The 23201-nt window shown below is 40.8% G+C and overlaps 1 protein-coding gene across 4 annotated transcripts in view; it reads right to left on the bottom strand.

The window, feature by feature from the left end:
• The window catches only part of ASCC3 (activating signal cointegrator 1 complex subunit 3), a 530489-nt gene that overhangs the window by 483077 nt on the left and 24211 nt on the right, over positions 1–23201 (bottom strand). For 3 of the 4 annotated variants that reach the window (XM_037894526.2, XM_043542702.1, XM_037894530.2), the window contains exons 3-4: positions 12121–12271; positions 5673–6256 (exon numbers count right to left, since the gene is read on the bottom strand). In XM_037894526.2, coding sequence (XP_037750454.1) covers positions 5673–6256; positions 12121–12271 — 735 coding nt within the window. The remainder of the gene's footprint in view (positions 1–5672; positions 6257–12120; positions 12272–23201) is intronic. The other variant, XM_037894528.2, reaches the window with a different exon arrangement.

A 23201-nucleotide genomic window follows, 5' to 3' on the forward strand; every position in this document is an offset into this window, starting at 1 on the left:
GTGGAAAAGGACCTAGGGGTGACAGTGAACGAGAAGCTGGATATGAGTCAGCAGTGTGCCCTTGTTGCCAAGAAGGCCAATGGCATTTTGGGATGTATAAGTAGGGGCATAGCCAGCAGATCGAGGGACGCGATCGTTCCCCTCTATTCAACATTGGTGAGGCCTCATCTGGAGTACTGTGTCCAGTTTTGGGCCCCATACTACAAGAAGGATGTGGATAAACTGGAGAGAGTCCAGCGAAGGGCAACAAAAATGATTAGGGATCTGGAACACATGAGTTATGAGGAGAGGCTGAGGGAACTGGGATTGTTTAGTCTGCGGAAGAGAAGAATGAGGGGGGATTTGATAGCTGCTTTCAACTACCTGAGAGGTGGTTCTAGACTATTCTCAGTGGTAGAAGAGGACAGGACAAGGAGTAATGGTCTCAAGTTGCAGTGGGGGAGATTTAGGTTGGATATTAGGAAAAACTTTTTCACTAGGAGGGTGGTGAAACACTGGAATGCGTTATCTAGGGAGGTGGTAGAATCTCCTTCCTTAGAAGTTTTTAAGGTCAGGCTTGACAAAGCCCTGGCTGGGATGATTTAATTGGGGATTGGTCCTGCTTTGAGCAGGGGGTTGGACTAGATGACCTCTTGAGGTCCCTTCCAACCCTGATATTCTATGATTTCCTGAAAAAGAAATTTAACATTTTTTCCTGCAAAACAAGTTAGAGGATGGCATTTTCATACAGATCAGCAGCATGCTTTTGGTTTGTATACTTGATTTACAAGACTTCTTTATTATCATCAAGACTTATTATGGAAGGTGGTTATTCTTCTCAATCCCCTTTCACTCTAGCTAGTTTTAAGGGAATTTTTAAACCCGTTACTTAAATATCTTAAGCATTAAACATGGATAAATTAGGTAACACTCTGAGGCACCACTTCAGTGTTTCTACTCCCTTTCAGAAAAGCTACAGAGGGATCTTTAAGTAGTTTGAAATGTCGATTTTCTAAAAGAAAGTTAAAAGGTTCAGTTGAACGAAGTACTGAAGAATTATGATGGAAAAGGGAAGAAAGAGGTGGTAGTTTTCTCTTCAAAATTCACTCCGTACTCCACACCAGTGTTCTCTGATGGGTAAGCCACCTTCACCAGTTGAATGTGTCTGCTCTCTCTCGCTCAGCAGACTCCTCCTCAGGTCCAGGTCTCCCCAACCCAACACTGTCCTATTACAGGACACATTTCCACTCTCCACCTCTACTCATCTTTCTTCCGACACATTATTAGTCCGCGTCCCACTCCTTCCTCTTCCAGGTTAGTAGCCACTACTCACATTCAAAGAGTATTAACTGGGGGGGGAGGGATAGCTCAGTGGTTTGAGCATTGGCCTGCTAAACCAAGGGTTGTGATTTCAATCCTTGAGGGGGCCATTTAGGGATCTAGGGCAAAATATTGGTCCTGCTTTGAGCAGATGACCTCCTGAGGTCCCCTCCAACCCTGATATTCTATGATTCTATGAAAGAAGTCTGCTGTTGATCAGCAGCTGAGTATCGTAAATGAAAGGCTGAGAAGGAAAAGGACCAAGCAAAACAGCAGGGATCCTTCCTGAAATATCTCCTCTTTAAGCCAAATGAAGATGGAAGCAGTTCACAGCATTCAGATGAAGGAATTTTACTTGGAGAGGAGGTTAGCTTACATCAGCATTGAAGCAGTTTGGAACATCAAGATGAACGTATATTACTTGGAGATGAGGGTAGCTCACATCCACAGAAAAGCAGTTTGGAAACTCAAGATGATGGAAACTTCCTTCTAGATGAAGGCAGCTCACAGAATCAGACTGATATGGAAGTGGAGAAAATTTATTCACCTTCAGAGACACGTGAAGAAATTGAAGTAAATGAAGTAGAAGGAAGAAAGGATGAGGAAGTTACAAGCAAGTTACAGTATGGGGACCCAGCTTTATGGCCCAGATGTGATGACAGTGTGCGGCAAATTCTCGTGGAACATGGACCCGAACAAGTTCATGAATTTCCCTTCCCTAAGGATGGAAAGAAAAGAAAATTCTCTGCTCAATAATACTGGACTGCACACCAGACGTGAGTCATGTTGAATAAATGACGATCATTCATTTTGTGGATATGGAAAAGTCTGCAGTATGAAGATAATGTTGAAGTGCTCATAAAGGAACATTTTTGGGGTTTCATACCGCTGAAGGAGACGACTGGAGCATTTATGACAAACTATTCTACAAGAGCTTGAAACATAATTATCTGTTGAAAACTTACGTGGTCAAGGCTATGATAATGAGAGTAATACGAAGAGTAAAGACAATGGTGTGCAAAGGAGAATAATGGAAATCAACCCTAGGGCCTTTTTCGTTCCTTGTAGTGCACATTCTCTGAATTTGATTGTCAATGATGCTGCTAGATGGTGTTTGGAGGCAAGCAGTTTCTTTGACCTGGTGCAACGTGTTTTTCTCAGGCTCAACACGCCATTGGGAGATTCTGACTCGCCATGTGAATTCTCTGTGAAACAACTTAGTCAGACAAGATGGGAGAATCGCACTGATGCTTTGAAGCCTCTTCGCTATGAATTTGGAAACATTTATGATGCCCGAATTGAAATTTCTGATGATACTACCTTTACCGGATCATCTGGCAATATGGCGCATTCAGATGCAGAAGCTCTTGCAAATGGCCTTTCCAAGTTTAAATTTGTGACTTCGCTCATTTTGTGGTAGAATATCCTTTTCAAGGTTAACCTCACCAGTAAGCAGCTTCAGGAAAAGAACTTGAACATACATTCTGCTATTCAAAAAACACCGCAAACTAAAAATATTCTGGAGGAATTCAGAAGTGATGAAGGGTTCGAAAGAACACTGGTAGATTTTCTCAGGCTTGCTGAAGAAATAGGCTTTCCAACAGAATTTGAACCAGGGCCAGTTCGCATTCAGCAAAAGAAACATCACTTTTCATATGAAGGACAGACACACCCATTCAGAACCCAAAACAAAGGTTCAAAGTGAATTTCTACTTTGCAGTCCTTGATACTGCTATTCACTCGGTTGACGAAAGAATTCAACAAATGCAGCAGCTAGAGTCAGTATTTGGCTTTCTATATAATATCCACAGCTCGCAAAAGAAAACAGCAAAACAGATAAGAGAATTTTGTATAAAACTGGAGTCAGCATTGACTCATGAAAATTCAAAAGACATTGATGCTACAGATTTGTGTAGCGAGCTTCAGGTTTTTTCAAGACGACTTAAGAAACATTCCACTCCTGAAGAAGTACTCAAGTTTGTTCGTGAAAATGAACTCTGACAGTTTTCCAAATATTTTTATAGCTGTACACATTCTTTTAACTTTGCCAGTTTCCATAGCTAGTGGGAAACGTAGCTTCTTAAAGTTAAAATTGATAAAAAATATCTGCGTTCAACAATGGTGCAAGAGAGACTTGTTGGACTTGCCACAATGTCAACAGACCACGAAATAGCTGGAAAACTGGATCTAAAAGAACTAGTGACTGAATTTTCAAAACTTAAAGCAAGAAAAGTCATGTTTTAAGAGCACAAAATGTTTTTTATTCTGAATGTTTTGTAAATACAGGTTAAAGTTCACTGAAGAGTTTTCTTATTTCTTTCTATATTGGATGTGGTGGTAATGGCAGTTAAAGCAGGCTAGCGTAATGGATGATTTGGGATTTGTAATAAAAAAATTATAAACATTTTTAATGCATTTTTATTTGAAATCTGACTGATACATCATCTAGCTCTCGTGTACAAATCTATTCTGAAAATTTCATGTCAGCCTAGATCTGCCCTTGAGGTTTGGGGGTGGGGCCGCCAATTGCAAGGTTCGCCTAGGGCGCCAGTTGCTGGTAGCTAGTCTAGGGCCGCGCCTGGTCCCCTGTCCTCCTTCTGAAGGAGTCACTCCTTCATCCTACTAGCTTCCACCAGTTCCTGGACCACTTTCTAAAGGCGGAAATAGGTAGCAGATTTATAATGGGTCTTTCTGCAGAGCTACCTGCCCCTACTTCCACCTCAAAGCAGATCTCTCTCTCCTGCATCAGCAGCAAAAAGAGGATCTGCAACAGGAAGTGTGACCACTAATGCAGAAAAGTAATTAAAAAGGTAATTTTTTCCACATTTAAAAGTACCAAATGATTTTTTTAAAGTGTAGCTAGAAAGTATAACTGCACTTTAAAATTAATGAACATTTGGAAGTTAAACAAGATCTTTAAAGATAATAAAAGTTCGACCTCTCATCTAAAACAGTTGCTTCCTAACAAGACTGTGTAAGTAGACATGTCAACCACGGGGAACAGTACGGCATCCGCCATAAAAAAAAAGAAAAAACAGGGTGAGTGATGTAACAGGGCCTACAGATTTACCCTAATCATAAGTTCAACTGTAAAAAGTAAGTGCAAGTTCACAAAGTGTCACAATAACCTATAACAAATGTAAAGGGAATAGGTGCAAAAAAGCCAGACAAAAACTCTACATTAATCCAAACAAAAAAAAGCCTGTTAATATAACCCAAAGTTAAAATCATGTTTTGTAAACAAAAAATGTGGGTCCAAAAATTAATGAACCAAAATTGGTTTGTTGAATATTAGGTCCAGTTGCTGGACATGACAAAATGGGCTATTCCACCCATCACTCCTCTTTTAGGTCCTTTAAGAAAGACTGTTGGGGAAAAATAAAAACAGACAGACTAGTGAAGAAAGCTTCACCATTACACCCCCACTGTCTCTTCGGACCCCAGGCCTACATCATCCTAATCCTGAGATGTCCTGACCAGACTGGGCCAAAAAGGAGGGCCCAGGTAACATTGCTACCAGCTCCAGCTAAAATCTCAGCCACCACATGGGATCTGACTTTAACAACAGCTACAAGAACAGCTCCAGCCCATTCTTAACTAGGTTCTTTTTTCCCCAAAAAATGACAGTTTTTGCCATATTTGGTACCATTTAAGAGACTGGACAAGGGGGTTTTCCTTCTAAACATTTTCTCCAGCTAAAGGGAAAGGAACAAGGGATGTTATAAGAATTAAATAAAACATTTCAAATGTTTAAAATAAAAGTGTTAAGTTTTTTCCTTCTTTTTTTAATCTTTAATAAAAGTTAAAAAGGATGTTTAGTGATGTGTTTGCCATGGTACTAAGCAGTCTGAGGTCTCTGTACACCAAATCACAGACCTGAATACGGTTTAACATTGGACATTGTGTTATGTTAATGCCGTTTGCCCATATATTCCATCCAAGTCAATACAACAGTGACCAAAAGAAAACTGTCTCCCTATATAAACAGAAAAAACATTTATACAATGCTTTCTTTCTGCCCCAGTGCACTGCAGTATCTTAAACCATTATACAGACTCATGTATAGTGATTTAAGATATTGTGATTTCATTTTTATTAACACAAAGACAAAAACATTGATATCACCCAACTCAGCTATTGCCCCTTGACAGCTGTGGACTACAGCTTTAGCAATATGCCAAGTCTTGAAAGCTACCAGAATAGTCACTGCCTTTTACCTTCAAGAAGAAACTTGTCTCTAGCCCGTTAATGCCAAGTGGACATCTTTTTTTTGTATGTGGAAAACTTGAAATAATGAGTAAAAAAAGGAAAGTTTGATATCTGTGTCACTTTAAATAAATTCTCCTACAGTATTACGAATATAACTACTGTACCTCATTCTGAAGTTCGTCACCACTTTTACTAGATGCAAGCATCTCATACAAAGTGCAGCAGAGATCATCTGTTGTTGGTTCTCCAGGGGTTCCTTTTAGTGATTCATTTAGAAACTTCCCAACCTCATACCACAGAAAAGAATCGTCCACTTTTTCCAAGGACTTGAGATCAGAGTTATCGCCATAGCAATTCTGGAAGTGTTCCAAATGGTTATTCAGAAATTTGTTGTAATCTAAGCTTATAGTTTTCTGTTCAGCAGCCTCACCATTTATTGGCAGTTCTTCAGAGTGATCCAGGTCATGCATGTCAAATGAAAATACTATATTTTTACCAAAGAATACTCTGTTATCACCATTTTGCTCTTCAGCAATCTGTATAAGTGCAGTAAGCTGTTCTTCAGTGAAGTAAGAAGCAATCCGGCTTGTGGCACTACAGGCGGCAGTAGCAGACGACGATGGAAAGGGCCCAAACATCTGCTTGATTGCCTTTGTTTCTTCATGACCAACGCACTCCTTCATGTGAAACGTCTTAAAGAGAAAAACAGCTCCACTTTCAATTGCCTCTTGTCCATTTTCAGTTCCTACTGTGCACAAAAACAAAAGAAACTTCACTACCTAAATTCTAACAACTACAATAATTCTCTTTTACTGCCTATCACATAAATGTATTCAATTTGTTGCTCCAAATAGTGCCATATGAGCAATTAGAGTGACATGAATCTTTAATCTAAGAATAAAACAATAAGAATAAGTCGTTGCAGGGTTTTACAGTTACAAAAGGTGTTGTAATAATAAAGCATCTAGATTTTACTCTTTTTAGTTGTACTTTTATTTATTAAGGATTTCTATGTCTATCATTTTGATACCCTATATCAGTGGTTCTCGAACTAGGGCCGCCGCTTGTTCAGGGAAAGCCCTCATTGGCCTGCGACGGCGAACAGTGGCCAGTGGGAGCCGCTATCGGCCGAACCTGCGGACGCGGCAGGTAAACTAACCGGCCTGGCCCACCAGGGGCTTTCCCTGAACAAGCGGCGGCCCTAGTTTGAGAACCACTGTCCTATATGAACTTAAAAAAAACAAACCTATTTTCACACCGTCAATATTCTTTGTACAAACCAACATTTTTTAAAAATTGGAGAAGGTGTTGAGAATGTAAATCAAGTAACCTGACTGAATGTTCTAATTTACTTTAGAACACAAGACAAAGACAAAAGCTCTTCTCTGCTACCCTAGCTCGATTCAGCCATTAGGAATTTACTGCATACTGTACAATACATACATTCTAATTTTAGAACTAATGCAACATCATGTTTATCTGTATCAGTTAATGCTGGATACAGATATTTTTCTATGGACAGAAACAAATTTACAGTGTGCTCAAATCAACAAAAGCATAAAGAATATTAATTTTACCATCTATATTTATAAATCAGAGTCAAGAAGAACCTTGGGAACCAAATGCCAAGAGAACCTTTAACTTAGCTGTTGCTGGTTCTGATGATGATTATTTCATTTGCCTTGTTCTTGATTTGTCTCTTTTTACAAGTAATACGTAAATATACTCATTTATAGTGAAATTATGAAATATGTAATTTTGACAGACACTGTATACCCCTAAGTTTTGTTTATTTGCTTACCCCTGTTCTGGGATAAAAACAAAAAACAAAGAAACCCAAAAAATCCTTTGTACTAAATTAGCTTTAATATATCAGGCGCTTTGGGAAGCAAAAGGGCAAACAATGAATTTAATTACATAGTTTCCAATGTAGCTGATCACTGGTTACTTTTAATCCTTTTTAAAGTGTTACATTACTAAACACAGATATCCTAGGAATCCAATGACAAAAAAAATCCATCCATAAACACCTCCTCAAATATTCATGCGTAAATACAAATCATATTCCTTAAAGTCACCAAGAATATGATGCTGCTCTACATCTTTGAAAAGTTTCAGGTTTTTTCGTTCATAGGCTAGAGAGCAATTACTTCTTTGTATCCCAGTAGAACAAATAATGCTGTCAGTCACAGTGCGAGTTAGTTCTGATTAAATATTTCTAAGACAACTCTGAATGCTGATGATTGTCTAACTATAAGTGATAGCACCTGTGCCTGACTGAAGACATTGGTGTTGAGTTTAAAGCACAGTAGCAGGCCAGCCTGAACTTATTTCTATATCTAGGATAGAATAAACTAGATCTCTCCTTGCTCTAAGCAATGAAAGCTGAGTTAATCTAGTCAGCACCAAAATATTGGAGAAAATATCCTTAGGAATTCCAACAGGTTTCAATCATATTAATTCTGAGATCTGAGTATATCAACTTTTAACTTCACTTCCTCCTCAGAAAAGCACTGGACATGAAGACAAAAAACCTCAAGAATTGGGATGATGAAGACGACTCAGTAACTAGTTCTGTGATGTCACCATCTGTTCACACAAAGAAATTGTTATATAGTGTATATAGAGCTGAATAGCCAGGATTTAAAATATTCTTCATCATATATAAGAAGAAAGTAATTACAAATAAATTGATTTTCTGCACAAGGATTTAATGGAGTAGTTATAGAAGATGCTAAGAAACCTTGAAGTCAATGGTACTCGGCACCTTTGGAAACATCAGGCCACAACTGAGTAATGAATATTCAAAACAAGCAAGATTAGTAATGTTCAAAGTAACTTCAAAGTAATTTAAAAAGTTATTTAAATCATTCTCGTTGGTTAATAAGGTAAATTTAATTCAATAAGATGGCTAGATTTAACAAGTTCCACTACTCATTTATGTTGCAAAAATTGGGGAACATGTTTCTGATTTATTTTATGTAAGGCCTGGTCTACACTACGGGGTTAGGTCAAATTTAGCTGAGTTAGGTCGATTTAAAAAATGACAGAGCCCACACAACCAACCCTGTTCCGTCGACCAAAAGGGCTCTTAAAGTCGACTTCTGTACTCCTCCCCAACAAGGGGAGTAGCGCTAAAATCGACCTTGCTGGGTTAAATTTGGGGTAGTGTGGACACAAATCGACGGTACTGGCCTCCAGGAGCTATCCCAGAGTGCTCCATTGTGACCACTCTGGGCAGCACTTAGAACTCTGATGCACTAGCCAGGTACACAGGAAAAGTCCCGGGAACTTTTGAATTTCATTTCCTGTTTGGTCAGTGTGGCGAACTTAGCAGCACAGGTGATCATGCAGTCCCCCCAGCATCGTAGAATATTTCTACGCTCCCCCTATCATCTCCGTCCCTGAGGTTATTGTAGATTAGAAAGCAAAAAAAACTGCACTCGCGATGACATGTTTTCCGAGCTCATGCAGTCCTCCAGCACTGACAGGGCACAGCTTAATACATGGAGACATTAAGTGACAGAGGCCAGGAAAGAATTAAGTGAGCGCGAAGAGCAGAGGCAGGACACGATGCTGAGGCTAATGGGGGAGCAAACGGACATGATGAAGCATCTGTTGGAGCTGCAGGAAAGCCAACAAGAGCACAGACCCCCGCTGCATCCACAAGAACGTCGAAGAGGCTCCAGGCACCCAGCCACTCCACTCCAGAGGATGGCCCAAGCAACAGAAGGCTGTCATTCAAAAAGTTTGATTTTTAGTGTGGCTACAATAAGCAACGTGGCTTTGTCCTTCCCTCCTACCCCACCCCACCCAGGCTACCTTGTCCTTTATCTCTCCTTTTTTTTTTTTTAAATTAATACAGAAAGAATGCATGGTTTCAAAACAATAGTTACTTTATTTCGAAGGGGGGGAGAGTGGTTGCTTACAGGGAATTAAAATCAACAAAGGGGGTGGGTTTGCATCAAGGAGAGAAACACACAACTGCCACACCGAAGCCTGGCCAGTCATGAAACTGGTTTTCAAAGCCTCTCTGATATTCAGCACACCTTGCTGTGCTCTTCTAACTGCCCTGGTGTCTGGCTGCTCAAAATTGGACGCCAGGCGATTTTCCTCAACCTCCCACCCTTTCATAAATGTCTCCCCCTTACTCTCACAGATATTATGGAGCACACACCAAGCAGCAATAACGATGGGAATGTTGGTTGTGCTGAGGTCTGACCTAGCCAGCAAACAGCGCCAGCAAACTTTTGAACATCCAAAGGCACACTCTACCACCATTCTGAACTTGCTCAGCCTATAGTTGAACTTTTACTTACAACTGTCCCGGCTTCATGAGCCATGGGAGCAAGGGGTAGGCTGGGGTAGGTGCGACTGCACGATGCTGCTGGCTGGGAGAGCAACCTGAGGCAGAAGCCTCCAGCTCGCATGATATTCCAGGCAGGACTGAATCTCCATGAGACGAAACTTAAAGAAGAGAATGACCTCTGGCTCCCATTCGGTGCTCGAAGAGGAGGATAGCCATGTCTGTCCAGGCGCCCCAATCTACCTCACTGAGGTCTGCCAGGAGCACCCAGGAGACGGACGACGGCTATCAGTCCTACTGCACCGTCTGCCGTGAAGGCAAGGAGCTGCTGCTGTGTAGCAATGCAGTACTGTGTCTGCCAGCAGCAGCCAGAAGATGTACGGTGAGCTGAGCGGGCTTCATGCTTATCGTGGTATGGCGTCTGCATGGGTAACCCAGGAAAAAAGGCGCAAAATGATTGTCCGCTGTTGCTTTCACGGAGCAGGGAGGGGTCTGATGACATGTACCCAAAACCACCCGCGACAATGTTTTTGCCCCATCAGGAATTGGGAGCTTAACCCCGAATTCCAATGGGCAGCGGAGACTGTGGGAACCGTGGAATAGCTACCAGGTCTATCCCTTAGCTTAATACAAGTATACCTGCAGCCCACCCACTTAGCATCCAGAACCACCCTGCAGCCCCAGCTCTGCTCCCGCCCGACTCCTCTGACCCGGCGCTCCACCTGGGGAGCGGGGTCGTGGCAGGGGGGCTTGCCCAGCAACTGCCCGCCAAGCGCTCCTGTCAGAGAGCGGGGCGTGGGGGCTCGCAAGGCCCCACCCCCACTCTCCCGCTGGTGCGCCAGGCAGGCGGAGCAGGGCAAGCCCCATTCCCCAGCGGGAGCACCAGGCAGGTGAAGAGGAGCAAGCCTTAAGCACCAGGTAGGGGGGCGGAGTAGGTGGGGCGCAGGGAGCACATTTTTACAGGTCCCCACCAGTTTTCTGGGGGCCCTGGCCAGAGTGTCATTCCTCCCCACACAGGGCTGGCTGGAGGAGGGGAAGGTGGCCCTGATCACTCCTACCCCCACCATTGCCTGCCCACTCCAAGTCGGGGCCGACCCGTGTTCCCATCCTCGCTATGCCACTGACACCTGACATCAATTTCTGATAAAGTAAATAGCCCAGTATAGCTGGACTCAGAGAGGATACTGGCAAAAACGGACACTGCTTCCCAGACAGAAGGTCACTTTGTATGTCAGCCTGGCCAAGGGTTTTCTTCTTTGGAGCAAAATGTCTCAAACCACAGAAAAGCAGTTTCTTTCTGCAGATGTCATTCAGGCAGTCACGTGCAAGGATGTACGACTCGGATCCCATAGGACTACCAAGGTGATAGGCTGCCATATTTACACATAACAGATTTACATAGCTTAATCCCCACCAGTCATATTTACCCTGTGGCTGCTGTTTGAGATTTCTGAAACAGTAACGAGGAAAGAATACAGGAAAATTTAAGCTTACCCCCATCAAACTCAGGGAGATAATCCTTAGCCAAGCATCAACTATGAATGAAACAAACCTACAAAACATCTCCTTGACCCTCATGCTGACAAGGGGTGACTAGGAGCTAATGGGGCTCAACCCCACTAATAATGCTAATTGAAATTTTTTCAACAAAAAGTTTTTTTTAAAAAATAGGGTTTTGTTGAAAACAAATTTTTCCCCACACATTTTGTCTCAAAGTTTTGTTTATTGAAAAATATTCAAAATTTTTGAAACATTTTCATTTTGACTGACTGGGAAATTCCTCTCCCCCACTCCACCGCTTTTTAAAAAAAACAACAAAAACTAAAAACAGTAACTCCACTCCGTCCCCTATACTGGTAAAAGGGGTGGAGAGGCTAGAGGCTTCTTCTCGGTCTCTTGTTTCCTACGTGCCTAGTTTCAGAATGATAAAGTTGTTAAAAAAATCCATTCTCTAATATTACAGCTATTTCTGCACTGAAGTAGATACCACCAGACTTGTTCTCTTCTCCACTTGTTGATGTGCCAAAAGTAACTGTAGCAACTTTTAATTATTGGAGGTTGATTAAAGAGAAGTAAGAGACAGCACTCTAACAATATGAGAAGCAACAATTCCAGAAAATGGAAAATTAAATCGAAGTTAAAAGACATCCTGAGGCCCCAATTCCAACCTTAGATATGCACGTGTAACAGACTGGCTTTAGTTGCCAGGGTATATCTGAGGGAAGAACTGAAGAGTACAAAACATATCAACTTAAAATTTGGTTTTCAGGCTGATGGTATTAGATTAACAACAAATTAAGACTTACCTATTTGTTTTGCAGCCTGTAATATAGTTCTTAAATCTCCAGATACAGACTGCTGTTCTTTCTTGTCCAAACTGTCTTCAACAAATTTTACTATCTTCTTCCATGTAAGCTCAGAGTTCATTAACTGTTTATGTAATTTTGATCTTTTATTCTGAAAAAGAATAGATTAATCAGAGAAAATAAATGTTAGAAATGTGTATTTTGTTTGGAATTAACATGCAGTTCGTAAAAACAAAGGCTAATTGGAGCTGCGGAGCCTGTCCTTGTTTTAAACAGTTTCCCTACAAGAATTATGCTTTTATCCTTGAAGATGTACTTACTGGAGTATGGGATGCATCACATATTAAACAGTCATACTGATACACCACATATTTTTAAAAAGAACAGACAAAGGGGGAATAGTAAGATGTTACCAAAAAGCCCCAAGCTATTTAAGAGGATGATAGGCATAAGAACACACACACCTAAACAGACCACGGTTCATCTATTGAATTTCTAACAATAACCAAAGCCGAATGCTTCAGGAGGGCATGAAATAATTCCCCTGATCATGCAATTTCATACCGTAAAGGGAAATTCCTTACTGACCCCAGCTGGTCAGTTTATACCTTGAAGCAGAAGGATCAATGACCATATTGTTACCGCAGTTTTTAGACTTCTTCATACCAGTAGAGTGTTCTAAGCTTTAAAATCTTACTAACATTATTTGCCTCAAATATCTAAGTTCAGTAAATTCCAAAGGTTAATTATATGTTGTAGATAAAGGTTTTATCTGACATTTTAAGATACGAGATGGGATTCTCAATGTAAATACTAGCTGTTCTTCCTGTATTCTTATAACTATTTTTCCAGTTAGTGCAGATGCAATTCTTTACTGCATACATGAAGCAACCTAATGTATTCCCATTGAAATGGCCCAAAGTGTAAATATTCAGTCCTTTCCCTTCCTGTTTGGGTGATACTTACCTGTTCTAAACCCAAACAGCCTCATGTCAGAAACTGGCTGTGTTGTTCCTACTACCCAGCCACCAACACTGGGTCTGAACCCCACTCCCTCACATACACACACAAAATGAGAAAATGAAGAGCAACACCAGATTAGCCTCTCTACATCATTCACTAATATTTTTCTATTAAAAAGCTATGTTAAGAGAACATTACGGTTGCAAAGTCAAGCATTCAAAAAGTTTGGAAGTCCCAAACTAATTTGGCCTCCTTGTGTGCATATATGGCGGTAGTATGTGATCATGTAATTAAAGACTATTTCCCACAGGAACTTTCCTTATTCAGTGCCCAGGATGGATGGTGCTCACCTAATGAGCTGCCCCCTTTTTTTTTTTTTTTTTTTTTTTTTTTAAATTCTCTTTGTTCAATATGTGGTGCTAAAGACCTTTTTAATGCACATTATTCAAACTCTGCTCGGAAGACAGATAAGCTCTTCTATAGTACTCATCACTATAGCATGAGAGTTCTTCACAGTATTATTGAATTTATTTTCTCAGTATTCTTGTGATGAGAAGGGCTACTAATATCCCCATTTTACAGATGGGTGACTGAGGCACAGTGAGATTAAGGTCTAAAGTTTCTACTAGTTGTGTCTCCAATTTGAGATGCCTGGAACCTGATTTTTCTGAGTACTTAGCATAATAAAGCATTTTATATAATCAAATCACAGCTGCTTTTGACTTCAGTTGCACCTGTAAGTGCTCCACACATCCACAAATCAGATCCTTGGAATCTCACATCTGGCAACCAGAATGTGAAGAAAACACAGTGACCGCTTGTGAAAAGTTTGGCTTAAGTGACTTGCCTAGCTTCATATAGGAATTCACTAGTAGAGGTAGGGATGGAATCTAATTTTCCAGGGAAGCATTCAATTGTCTTAACCATGAGACCATCCCTTCTCTTCCTGCAGTTCCCTGCCTCATTTGCTACACATCTTCCAACTTGTGCAACCAATGAGGTAGGATCCTACAACTGCCTCTTTCATTACAACCCTGATTCACCCCCAGAGCAGACCCATCCTGTCCATTAAATGAGGCAAGGGTCTTGGGGGGGTCAGGGGAGAGATTATGTGACCACATAATTAAAGACTATATCATAATACACAAATGGGCCTGTTACAAAACACACTACCTGGAACACCCTCTCGCAGCGAGACCTGGCGTTGCAGTGCTCTGCCTCAGTTTTCCCCCTCTTCTGAATCTTGAATAGGGACTTCACAAAGTCTCTGTTTCAGTAACACCTTTGTTTGAGCTCATTTATTAACACACAAAATATTCCAAATCCAAAGAAACTCCTCAGAGTCCAAGCTGACAATGTCCAACAGACTCAGAAATGTAGGCTCTCTGCCAACACCAAGGCTCCTCTCCCATGCTGACCTTCAATAATGTTCAGAGCAAGTTCTTACTACACACAAGAAAATATAAATTTGCCCCCCTTTCTGGGCACCTCTTCTGCACATTCTTTGCCAATACTCCCAGGCTCTGCAGAGTCCTTACTTGATGTTTTAACCAAGCACCACCTTCCAGGGCTTTCTCCCTAGAGCCTCTTTTGGCCAGCAGGTTCCCATTGCCTCCCCTCCCAGGGGACTCTGGCAGCCTCTCTGTCATAAATATAAAGGGAAGGGTAAACCCATTTAAAATCCCTCCTGGCCAGAGGAAAACTCCTCTCACCTGTAAAGGGTTAAGAAGCTGAAGGTAACCTCGCTGGCACCTGACCAAAATGACCAATGAGGAGACAAGATACTTTCAAAAGCTGGGAAGAGGGAGAAAAACAAAGGGTCTGTGTCTGTCGGTATGCTGCTTTTGCCGGGGATAGAAGAGGAATGGAGTCTTAGAACTTTAGTAAGTAATCTAGCTAGATATGCATTAGATTATGATTTCTTTAAATGGCTGAGAAAAGAACTGTGCTGAATAGAATGACTATTTCTGTCTGTGTGTCTTTTTTGTAACTTAAGGTTTTGCCTAGAGGGATTCTCTATGTTTTGAATCTAATTACCCTGTAAGGTATCTACCACCCTGATTTTACAGAGGTGATTCCTTTACCTCTATCTACTTCTATTTCTATTAAAAGTCTTCTTGTAAGAAAACTGAATGCTTTTTCATTGTTCTCAGATCCAAGGGTTTGGGTCTGTGGTCACCTATGCAAATTGGTGAGGATTTTTACCAAACCTTTCCCAGGAAGTGGGGTGCAAGGGTTGGGAGGATTTTTGAGGGGAAAGACGTGTCCAAACTACGTTTCCCAGTAAACCCAGTTAGAGTTTGGTGGTGGCAGTGGATATTCCAAGGACAAAGGATAAAATTAATTTGTACCTAGGGGAAGTTTTAACCTAAGCTGGTTAAAGTAAGCTTAGGAGGAGGTTTTCATGCAGGTCCCCACATCTGTACCCTAGAGTTCAGAGTGGGGGGGGAACCTTGACACTCTCCCAAAAACTATTCCACTGACCCTGCTTCCTGTTCACCTCTCCTTAATGACAACAGGTTTTTTATAAAGGAACACCTATTCACTTCTTAGTAGCATTCAATTAAGGACCAGAGGCTTGGAGCCAGCCAGCCCTGTTCATTAAAGGGGCAGGCCACCCTGTTACAGGACCAAAATAAGGCTTCTTGTCTGATCCATCTTCCCACTGCACCCTCATCCACCTTCCAGACATCAGCCTCTGCCCCTGTCCCCACATACATACACCACAAGCTCTCCTCCCAGCCCCATTCTCCTGCACTAAGTTCATTGTCACAATCTCCACAACAAGCTCCTTATCCAGTCAGTCAAGTCCACTCCACAAAGCTGGGTCCTCTCCCAATCGGTCTTCTCCTTACCCCTATCCAGTCCCAGTCCCCCAACCCCAGGCTCCTCAACTGACCTCATTCCTTCTCCACCCTGGCTCCTTGCCACAGTCCCCTACTTCTCTCACACACCCAGCTTCTCATCCAATCTGTCTTGCCTCTACCCTCTAGCCCCTGTGATCAGCCCCACAGCAGCCCAGAGAAGCAATTCCAAGGAAAGCCTTGCTCAGCTCCCACAGCCCCACTCTAGAACATGCTCAGTGCAGATGTAATCTTTGGAGAATATAGTTGCTGAACTCTAATAAGTCTCTCAAAAGCATGTGCAAATCAAGATTTTTTTTTTTTTGAAGGCCCACAACTTGGACAAATTTCACAAGAACAGTAGAAGGCAAATCCCTGACACCATAACGAACCCCCTTCCAAATGTCAAGTGCCTGCTCCAAAGCCTGGAGGTGTTAGAGCTTCTCAAAATAACTTCTTCGAACCAGTTCATTATTATGAGCAAATCAATGTCTTTTTCTTTAGTCCCAATTTTCAAACGGACTGAACCATTTTTGCTAAAACTTTGCAAAAAAAAAAAAAAAAAAAATTCAGCATGAGGCAGTGTCACACTGTGGGGTGCAATGCAGACCAGTGAGGGGGTGTGTCACTGCCTGTCCTGTAACCCCAAGTGCCTCAAAATGCTTTGCTGCTACTCTCTTCACTGGACACTTCCAGCCATCATAAAAGAATGCACTGTGTATCTGTCTGTTAAGCAGTTCTGGTTCAGCGCTCCGATTTCAGCAGCCTGCTTGTTACATTACTGCCTGATTACCCAAAATCCCCTAGTCCCAAATTTTCCCAAAAGCATGTGCTCTGCAATGTCCAACCCTCTCCTGGACCATACAGAGATATTAACGTTTGTTTGTCCCTTTAAAGATACAATACCCAACATTCACTTTTCCTCAACCACAGCACTGGGCTGGTTTATACTGAAAGTAAAACAAGTTTATTCTCAAAAAGAGGTAAGATTTTAAGGGAATTTTAAGTATAAAGGATAGCGCTAGACATAATTAAACACCTTTTCTAGAGGCTAAGACTTAAAAAAACAAGCTACAGCCTTTGTTCAACATAGTTTCTTTAGCAATCTACTTTCCAGCAAAATGGCTGACCACCCCTCTGGTCAGGATCTCCCACAAAGTCAAGATTGCTGGGTTCCTTTGTCTTAGGTAAAAGATCACTTGGGGTTCTTTGCCCCTCTTTTATACTCCAGTGCACCTCTGAAATGGATTCTTCTGAAGACTACTTGGGGGAGGAGGTAAAGTTCATTCAAGCTGTGAGGAAAACGACATGGAGTCTGGTGGCAAAGGAAGTTCCAGACTGGTTTCTTCCCCTGATGGAATTTGCTAAAATACAGACTGATCTGTTTCCTTCAATCTCCTTCCCCCGCAACGATGCTGAAAGGTCATTTCCTCTGCTTGTTGGCTTGATGATCCTGTTTATCATCTATGTAAATTACATTTCCATTGTCTCTTAATGTACTTTGGAAGTACCTTTAAGGTGGCACTCTTGTCTAGAGTGGGATAGCTTTAGTCCTGCCTGCCAGACATAATTTGATAACAATTTTCAATGTTTTAATTTGTCCTCTGTACATATGCCGCACAATAATATTAATTTTCAGCATGGTATTAGCTTTCTATTGGTATCTTACATGACACCTTCTAGATACATCAGTGAGTTGGGGCACACTGAACTGGTGAGGCCAACTGAAACTTACCACCAGGTATTAGTGAGCCTCTTGCTGTTTTGGGATGCTGCTAGGGTGACCAGCAGACAACCATCATGAAAAATTTCAACCTGAATGATTTAAGTTTGGCACCACTCATAAGCTACTGAAAACAGGATCTTTATAACGGGAAGCATTGGGCAACCCTCACTAGAGGCGTTGCTACCTGCATCACCTATTTATGAATTCTATTTGCTATCTATCTTCTCTTTTCCCAACCAAAATCATGAATATCAGTATTTGTAAGCTTTCCTGAAAGGGAAGACCCCCCACCACCAAAACCATCCCTCATTCTAGTTATTACCACTGCCCTTCTCTATTTTTTTCTGTTTTAAGGAAAAAAGATGTAATGATCAACAGAATGGAATTTTAAAATACGTAAACATCCCATTCCTCAAAAAGTATTTTCTCCTTTACCAGCTCCATTCATTCATGTGGCATCATCCTGGATGAGAAGTGGTAATTAGAAGTGCTGGACCCCAGGAATACTAATGTGTTTATTATTCAGATTACTCTATGACATTCACCACTGGAGATTACTTAACAAAAAAGTATTAAATAAAGTGCAGTGCAATATTTCCCTCCAATTTATGCTGTATTAGTTGTTGCTAATGCTTGGTTCAGTGGATGGATTTTCTTTTAACGTTTCACTTAGTAGCATAAGCGCAATACCTTAGAAACAACAGGAATAGAAGGCTAAAATCTGATCTCAGTTACATTAGTGAAAATCTAAAGTAAATTTAAGTCAGTCAGGTTACTAGGTGTTTATATAGGTGTAAATGAATTCAGAATCTGGCCTCACGTGCTCTCCTCTGCGTGGGAGTTTCACATAGATCCAAAGTGCCAGATACCAATTTATTTCTAGTAATTTATTCTAAAGAGATATCTGGCTGGTTAGAGAAACATTTTTAACAACAACAACAAAAAAGATCATGCCATAGATTTTTTTCTTTACCTTTCATTTTAGAAATTGACTGTTGAATACAGTCAGCAACTTTTACTCCTTTGGACTTTTATAAGGATTGTCTTAAGGTTCAGCTTCCTTTATAGCTGCTACACTTGTACAAAGAAAAGGAGGACTTGTGGCACCTTAGAGACGAACAAATTTATTTGAGCATAAGCTTTTGTGAGCTACAGCTCACTTCATTGGATGCATTCTGATGAGAGACTGCTGAATTGGAATTAATTTGCAAACTGGATACAATTAACTTAGGCTTGAATAAAGACTGGGAGTGGATGGGTCATTACACAAAGTAAAACTATTTCCCCAAGTTTATTCCCGCTGTTCCTCAGATGTTCTTGTCAACTGCTGGAAATGGCCCACCTTGATTATCACTACAAAAGGTTCCCCCCCCAGCCCCGGCTCTCCTGCTGGTAATAGCTCACCTTACCCGATCACTCTCCTTACAGTGTGTATGGGAACACCCATTGTTTCATGTTCTCTGTGTATATAAATCTCCCCACTGTATTTTCCACTGAATGCATCCAATGAAGTGAATACAGTGAGGAGATTTATATACACAGAGAACATGAAACAATGGGTGTTCCCATACACACTGTAAGGAGAGTGATCGGGTAATCCACATCCAATGAAGTGAGCTGTAGCTCACAAAAGCTTATGCTCAAATAAATGTGTTCGTCTCTAAGGTGCCACAAGTCCTCCTTTTCTTTTTGCGGATACAGACTAACACGGCTGCTACTCTGAAACCGGCACTTGTACAGTAATCAGCCTTGCCTTGATCTTAATAATTATTTATAATTAGTTGTACACAAGCACCTAAGAGGTCCAGTCAAGATTAGCATCTCATTGTTCTCTGTACAAAACTAAAAAGGAAAAATTACCTGTGTTCCACTTGAACATTTCCTTTTTCAAGTAGCAAAATCCACAGATTCTAACCTTCGATCTTCAGCTTACTTGTAGCATTGGAGACAAATCTGTCAGCCACTGGAAGCAGCCTAGTCTCCCTCTATAGAGAGCCCACCAGTTTAGATAAATGAAGATTTCATCCACCTTAACTTCAGTGACTTAAAAATAGCTACTATAAACCCAACATAAACTTACTGAAGAGTTAAGGTAACAAGTTTACTTAATTCTCGCAGGATGAGCCACATCTGTAGTCCCTGCTAATGGAAGAACGTACGCATATACGTTTCAAGATACGCAACCACTGAACAACGTGTTTGATTTGAATTTCATGCTTAGTCATCAATATGCAGGCATACAGACTCTGATTTTCCACAATACCATTACCGATCCTCTAAGTTAGTATTGCTTTGCTCAAGTCTTCCTTTGCTTTTTGCTTCCCCCACAACCAAAATAAAAACTTCTAATTTACTTCTATTAGAGTTTGCAGATTTCCATGTGTTTTTTCACCCAAACTACAGTTTCCGGAGGTTTGCAGCCATATTACAATGCTAACATTTTCAGAAAAATCACAATTTTTTAGACATCATTACTGACATTTGTGAAGTGAAAATTGGTAATTCCACCCCCCTGTAGAATCAATTTCTCCTCTAACATTCAATAGTCCTATTAATAGTCAGCCTCTAAGCCCCCAAAAAATTGTTTAATGAGGCATATATACTTTGAAATTTCTCACAAAGGGCTGCACAAAAATGTTGCAAGTAGCAATTCATCTTTCAGGATAGCAAAACTATGATTAAGATTTTTATTTAACAGATACAAGGCTATGACTAACCTTTCTGGGTAACAAATACACTGGCCACTATCATCTCACTCAGATATTTTTAATGGTTATCATAGTTTGTTGATAAAACTTATGTAGAACTAGAAGAGTGATGCTACAAGAGACACACAGCAATTACAGGTCCAACAGGTTCTAACTCCTAAGCCAGTCCAATGACATACTGTATCATACACACAAAAAAGTGTGTAAAATGTAATGGCTATTTTCTTTTAATATCACTCAGTTACTGAGAGATTGTCACAGATAGAGGTCAGATGTCTTGAACACAGTTTTGGTTAGCTAAACACAATTTGCTTCCAAAAAGCATGATTTTCTGGGTTGGGAAAAGTTGTGTGCCCCCTGGCAGGCCAAAAAGTTTGGCACGCCATTCTCAGGCTGTCCAACGGCTCAGGGTAGAAAATGTCACAAGGGCATACTGCAGGGAGGTTTAAGAGATGGTACTAAAACTTAAAAAAATACTCAAAGTGGAGGGAACAACTGCCTATGTTCCATTACTCTGAGATGTCACCTCTGCGTAAACTCAACCAAGAACATATTTAGCTTTAAAATGTGTGTAAATAAAGAGTATAATTATCTCAGCAAAATGTAAGAATCAACAACCCACTTTTATTACAGATAAATGTTCTGTTTCCAATTACTGGTGGGAGAAGGAAATGTTTTCCCATACCACCGCTCTGGCTAGACTAAATTTGGAAAAATATTAGAGATGGAGAAAAATCCCTATGGATAAAACAAACTTGGAAAGGCATTTCAAAAGTTGGTTATCTTTCAGTGAATTCATGAAAAAAAACTACTCTTCAGCAATCAAGTACCAGAAGTTCAGCTCATTTTTTGTTCATTAATTATGCATAGCAATTATTTTGTTTCACAGTTAATTTCCTATTGGTCTATTTTTAATGCTTAATTTTACCAATATGAAAAATCCAATTTAACACAATTGTCTAGTTAAAGTATGGCATGCACCTTAGGCACATACATACAAAGGTTCCCAAACCCTGTATAATCAGACCTCATGGAGGGACCACCGTAATGGTGTGAAGGGATGAATACCATCTATCCAGCCAATAGCACGTGTATGTTATTTGGAGGTAGAGGGGATAGGGCTTACACCGGAGGATCTCCATATCTCAGTGGTCACCAGAGTACTCTGGGCCAGTGCAGATGCCAACTTCATTAAATGTTAAGAACAGTCATACTGGGTGATACCAAAGGTCTATCTAGCCCAATACCCTGTCTTACGACAGTGGCCAATGTCAGGTGCCCCAGAGAAAACGAACAGAACAAGTACTCATCAAGTGATCCATCCCATTGCCCATTCCCAGATTCTCGAAAACAGAGGCTAGGGACACCATCGTTGTTTTGAACCCTGTTATAGTCTATGCCTTCACAACATCCTCTGGCAAAGAGTTCCACAGGTTGATTGTGCGTTGTGTGAAGAAATACTTCCTTTTGTTTGTTTTAAACCGGCTGCGTATTAATTTCATTTGGTGACCCCTAGTTTTTTTGATACGAGAAGGAGTAAAAAACACTTACTTTCTCCACACCAGTCATGATTTTATAGACCTCTATCATATCCGCCCTTAGTCGTGTCTTTTCCAAGCTGAAAAGTCTTAATATCTCCTTATATGGCAGCCGTTCCATACTCATTTTTCTTATCCTTTTCTGAAATTTTTCCAATTTCAATATATCTTTTTTGAGATGAGGCGACCACATCTGCAGATAGTATTCAAGATGTGGGCATATCATGGATTTATGTAGAGGGAATATGATATTTTCTGTCTTATTATCTATCCCTTTCTTAATGATTTCCAACGTTGTTAACTTTTTGACTGCCGCTGCACATTGAGTGGATGTTTCCAGAGAACTATCCACAATGACTCCAAGATCTCTCTCGAGTGGTAACAGCTAATTTAGACCCCTCATTTTATATGTATAGTTGGGATTATGTTTTCCAATGTACATCACTTTGCATTTGTCAACATTGAATTTCATCTGCCATTTTGTTGCCCAGTCACCCAGTTTTGTGAGATCCCTTTGTAGCTCTTTGCAGACTGCTTTGGACTTAACTATCTTGAGTAGTTTTCTATTTGCAAATTTTGCTACCTCACTGTTTACCCCTTTTTCCAGATCATTTATGAATATGGTGAATAGGACTGGCCCCAGTTCAGACTCCTGGGAGACACCACTATTTACATCTCTCCATTCTGAAAACTGACCATTTATTCCTACACTTGGTTTCCTATCTTTTAACCAGTTATCAATCCATGAGAGGACCTTCCCTCTTATCCCTTGACAGCTTACTTTGTTTAAAAGCCTTTGGTGAGGGAACTTGTTAAAGGCTTTCCCAAAATCTAAGTACACCATATCCACTGTATCCCCTTGTCGACCTCCTCAAAGAATTCTAGTAGATTGGTGAGGCATGATTTCCCTTTACAAAAACCATGTTCACTCTTCCCCAACAAATTATGTTCATCTATGTGTCTGACAATTCTGTTCTTTACTATAGTTTCAACCAGTTTGTCCGGTACTGAAGTCAGGTTTACCGGCCTGTAATTGACGGGATCACCTCTGGAGCCCTTTTTAAAAATGGGTGCCACATTAGCTATCCTCCAGTCATTTGGTACAGAAGCAGATTTAAATGATAGGTTACAAGCTACAGTTAGTAGTTCTGCAATTTCACATTTGAGTTCCTTCAGAACTCTTGGGTCAATACTATCTGGCCCTGGTGACTTATTACTGTTTAATTTATCAATTTGTTCCAAAACCTCCTCTAATGACACCTCAATCTGGGACAGTCCCTCAGATTTGTCACCTAAGAGGAAT

This window comes from Chelonia mydas, chromosome 3 (assembly GCF_015237465.2).
Source record: "Chelonia mydas isolate rCheMyd1 chromosome 3, rCheMyd1.pri.v2, whole genome shotgun sequence".
Classification (NCBI taxonomy): Eukaryota; Metazoa; Chordata; order Testudines; family Cheloniidae; genus Chelonia; species Chelonia mydas.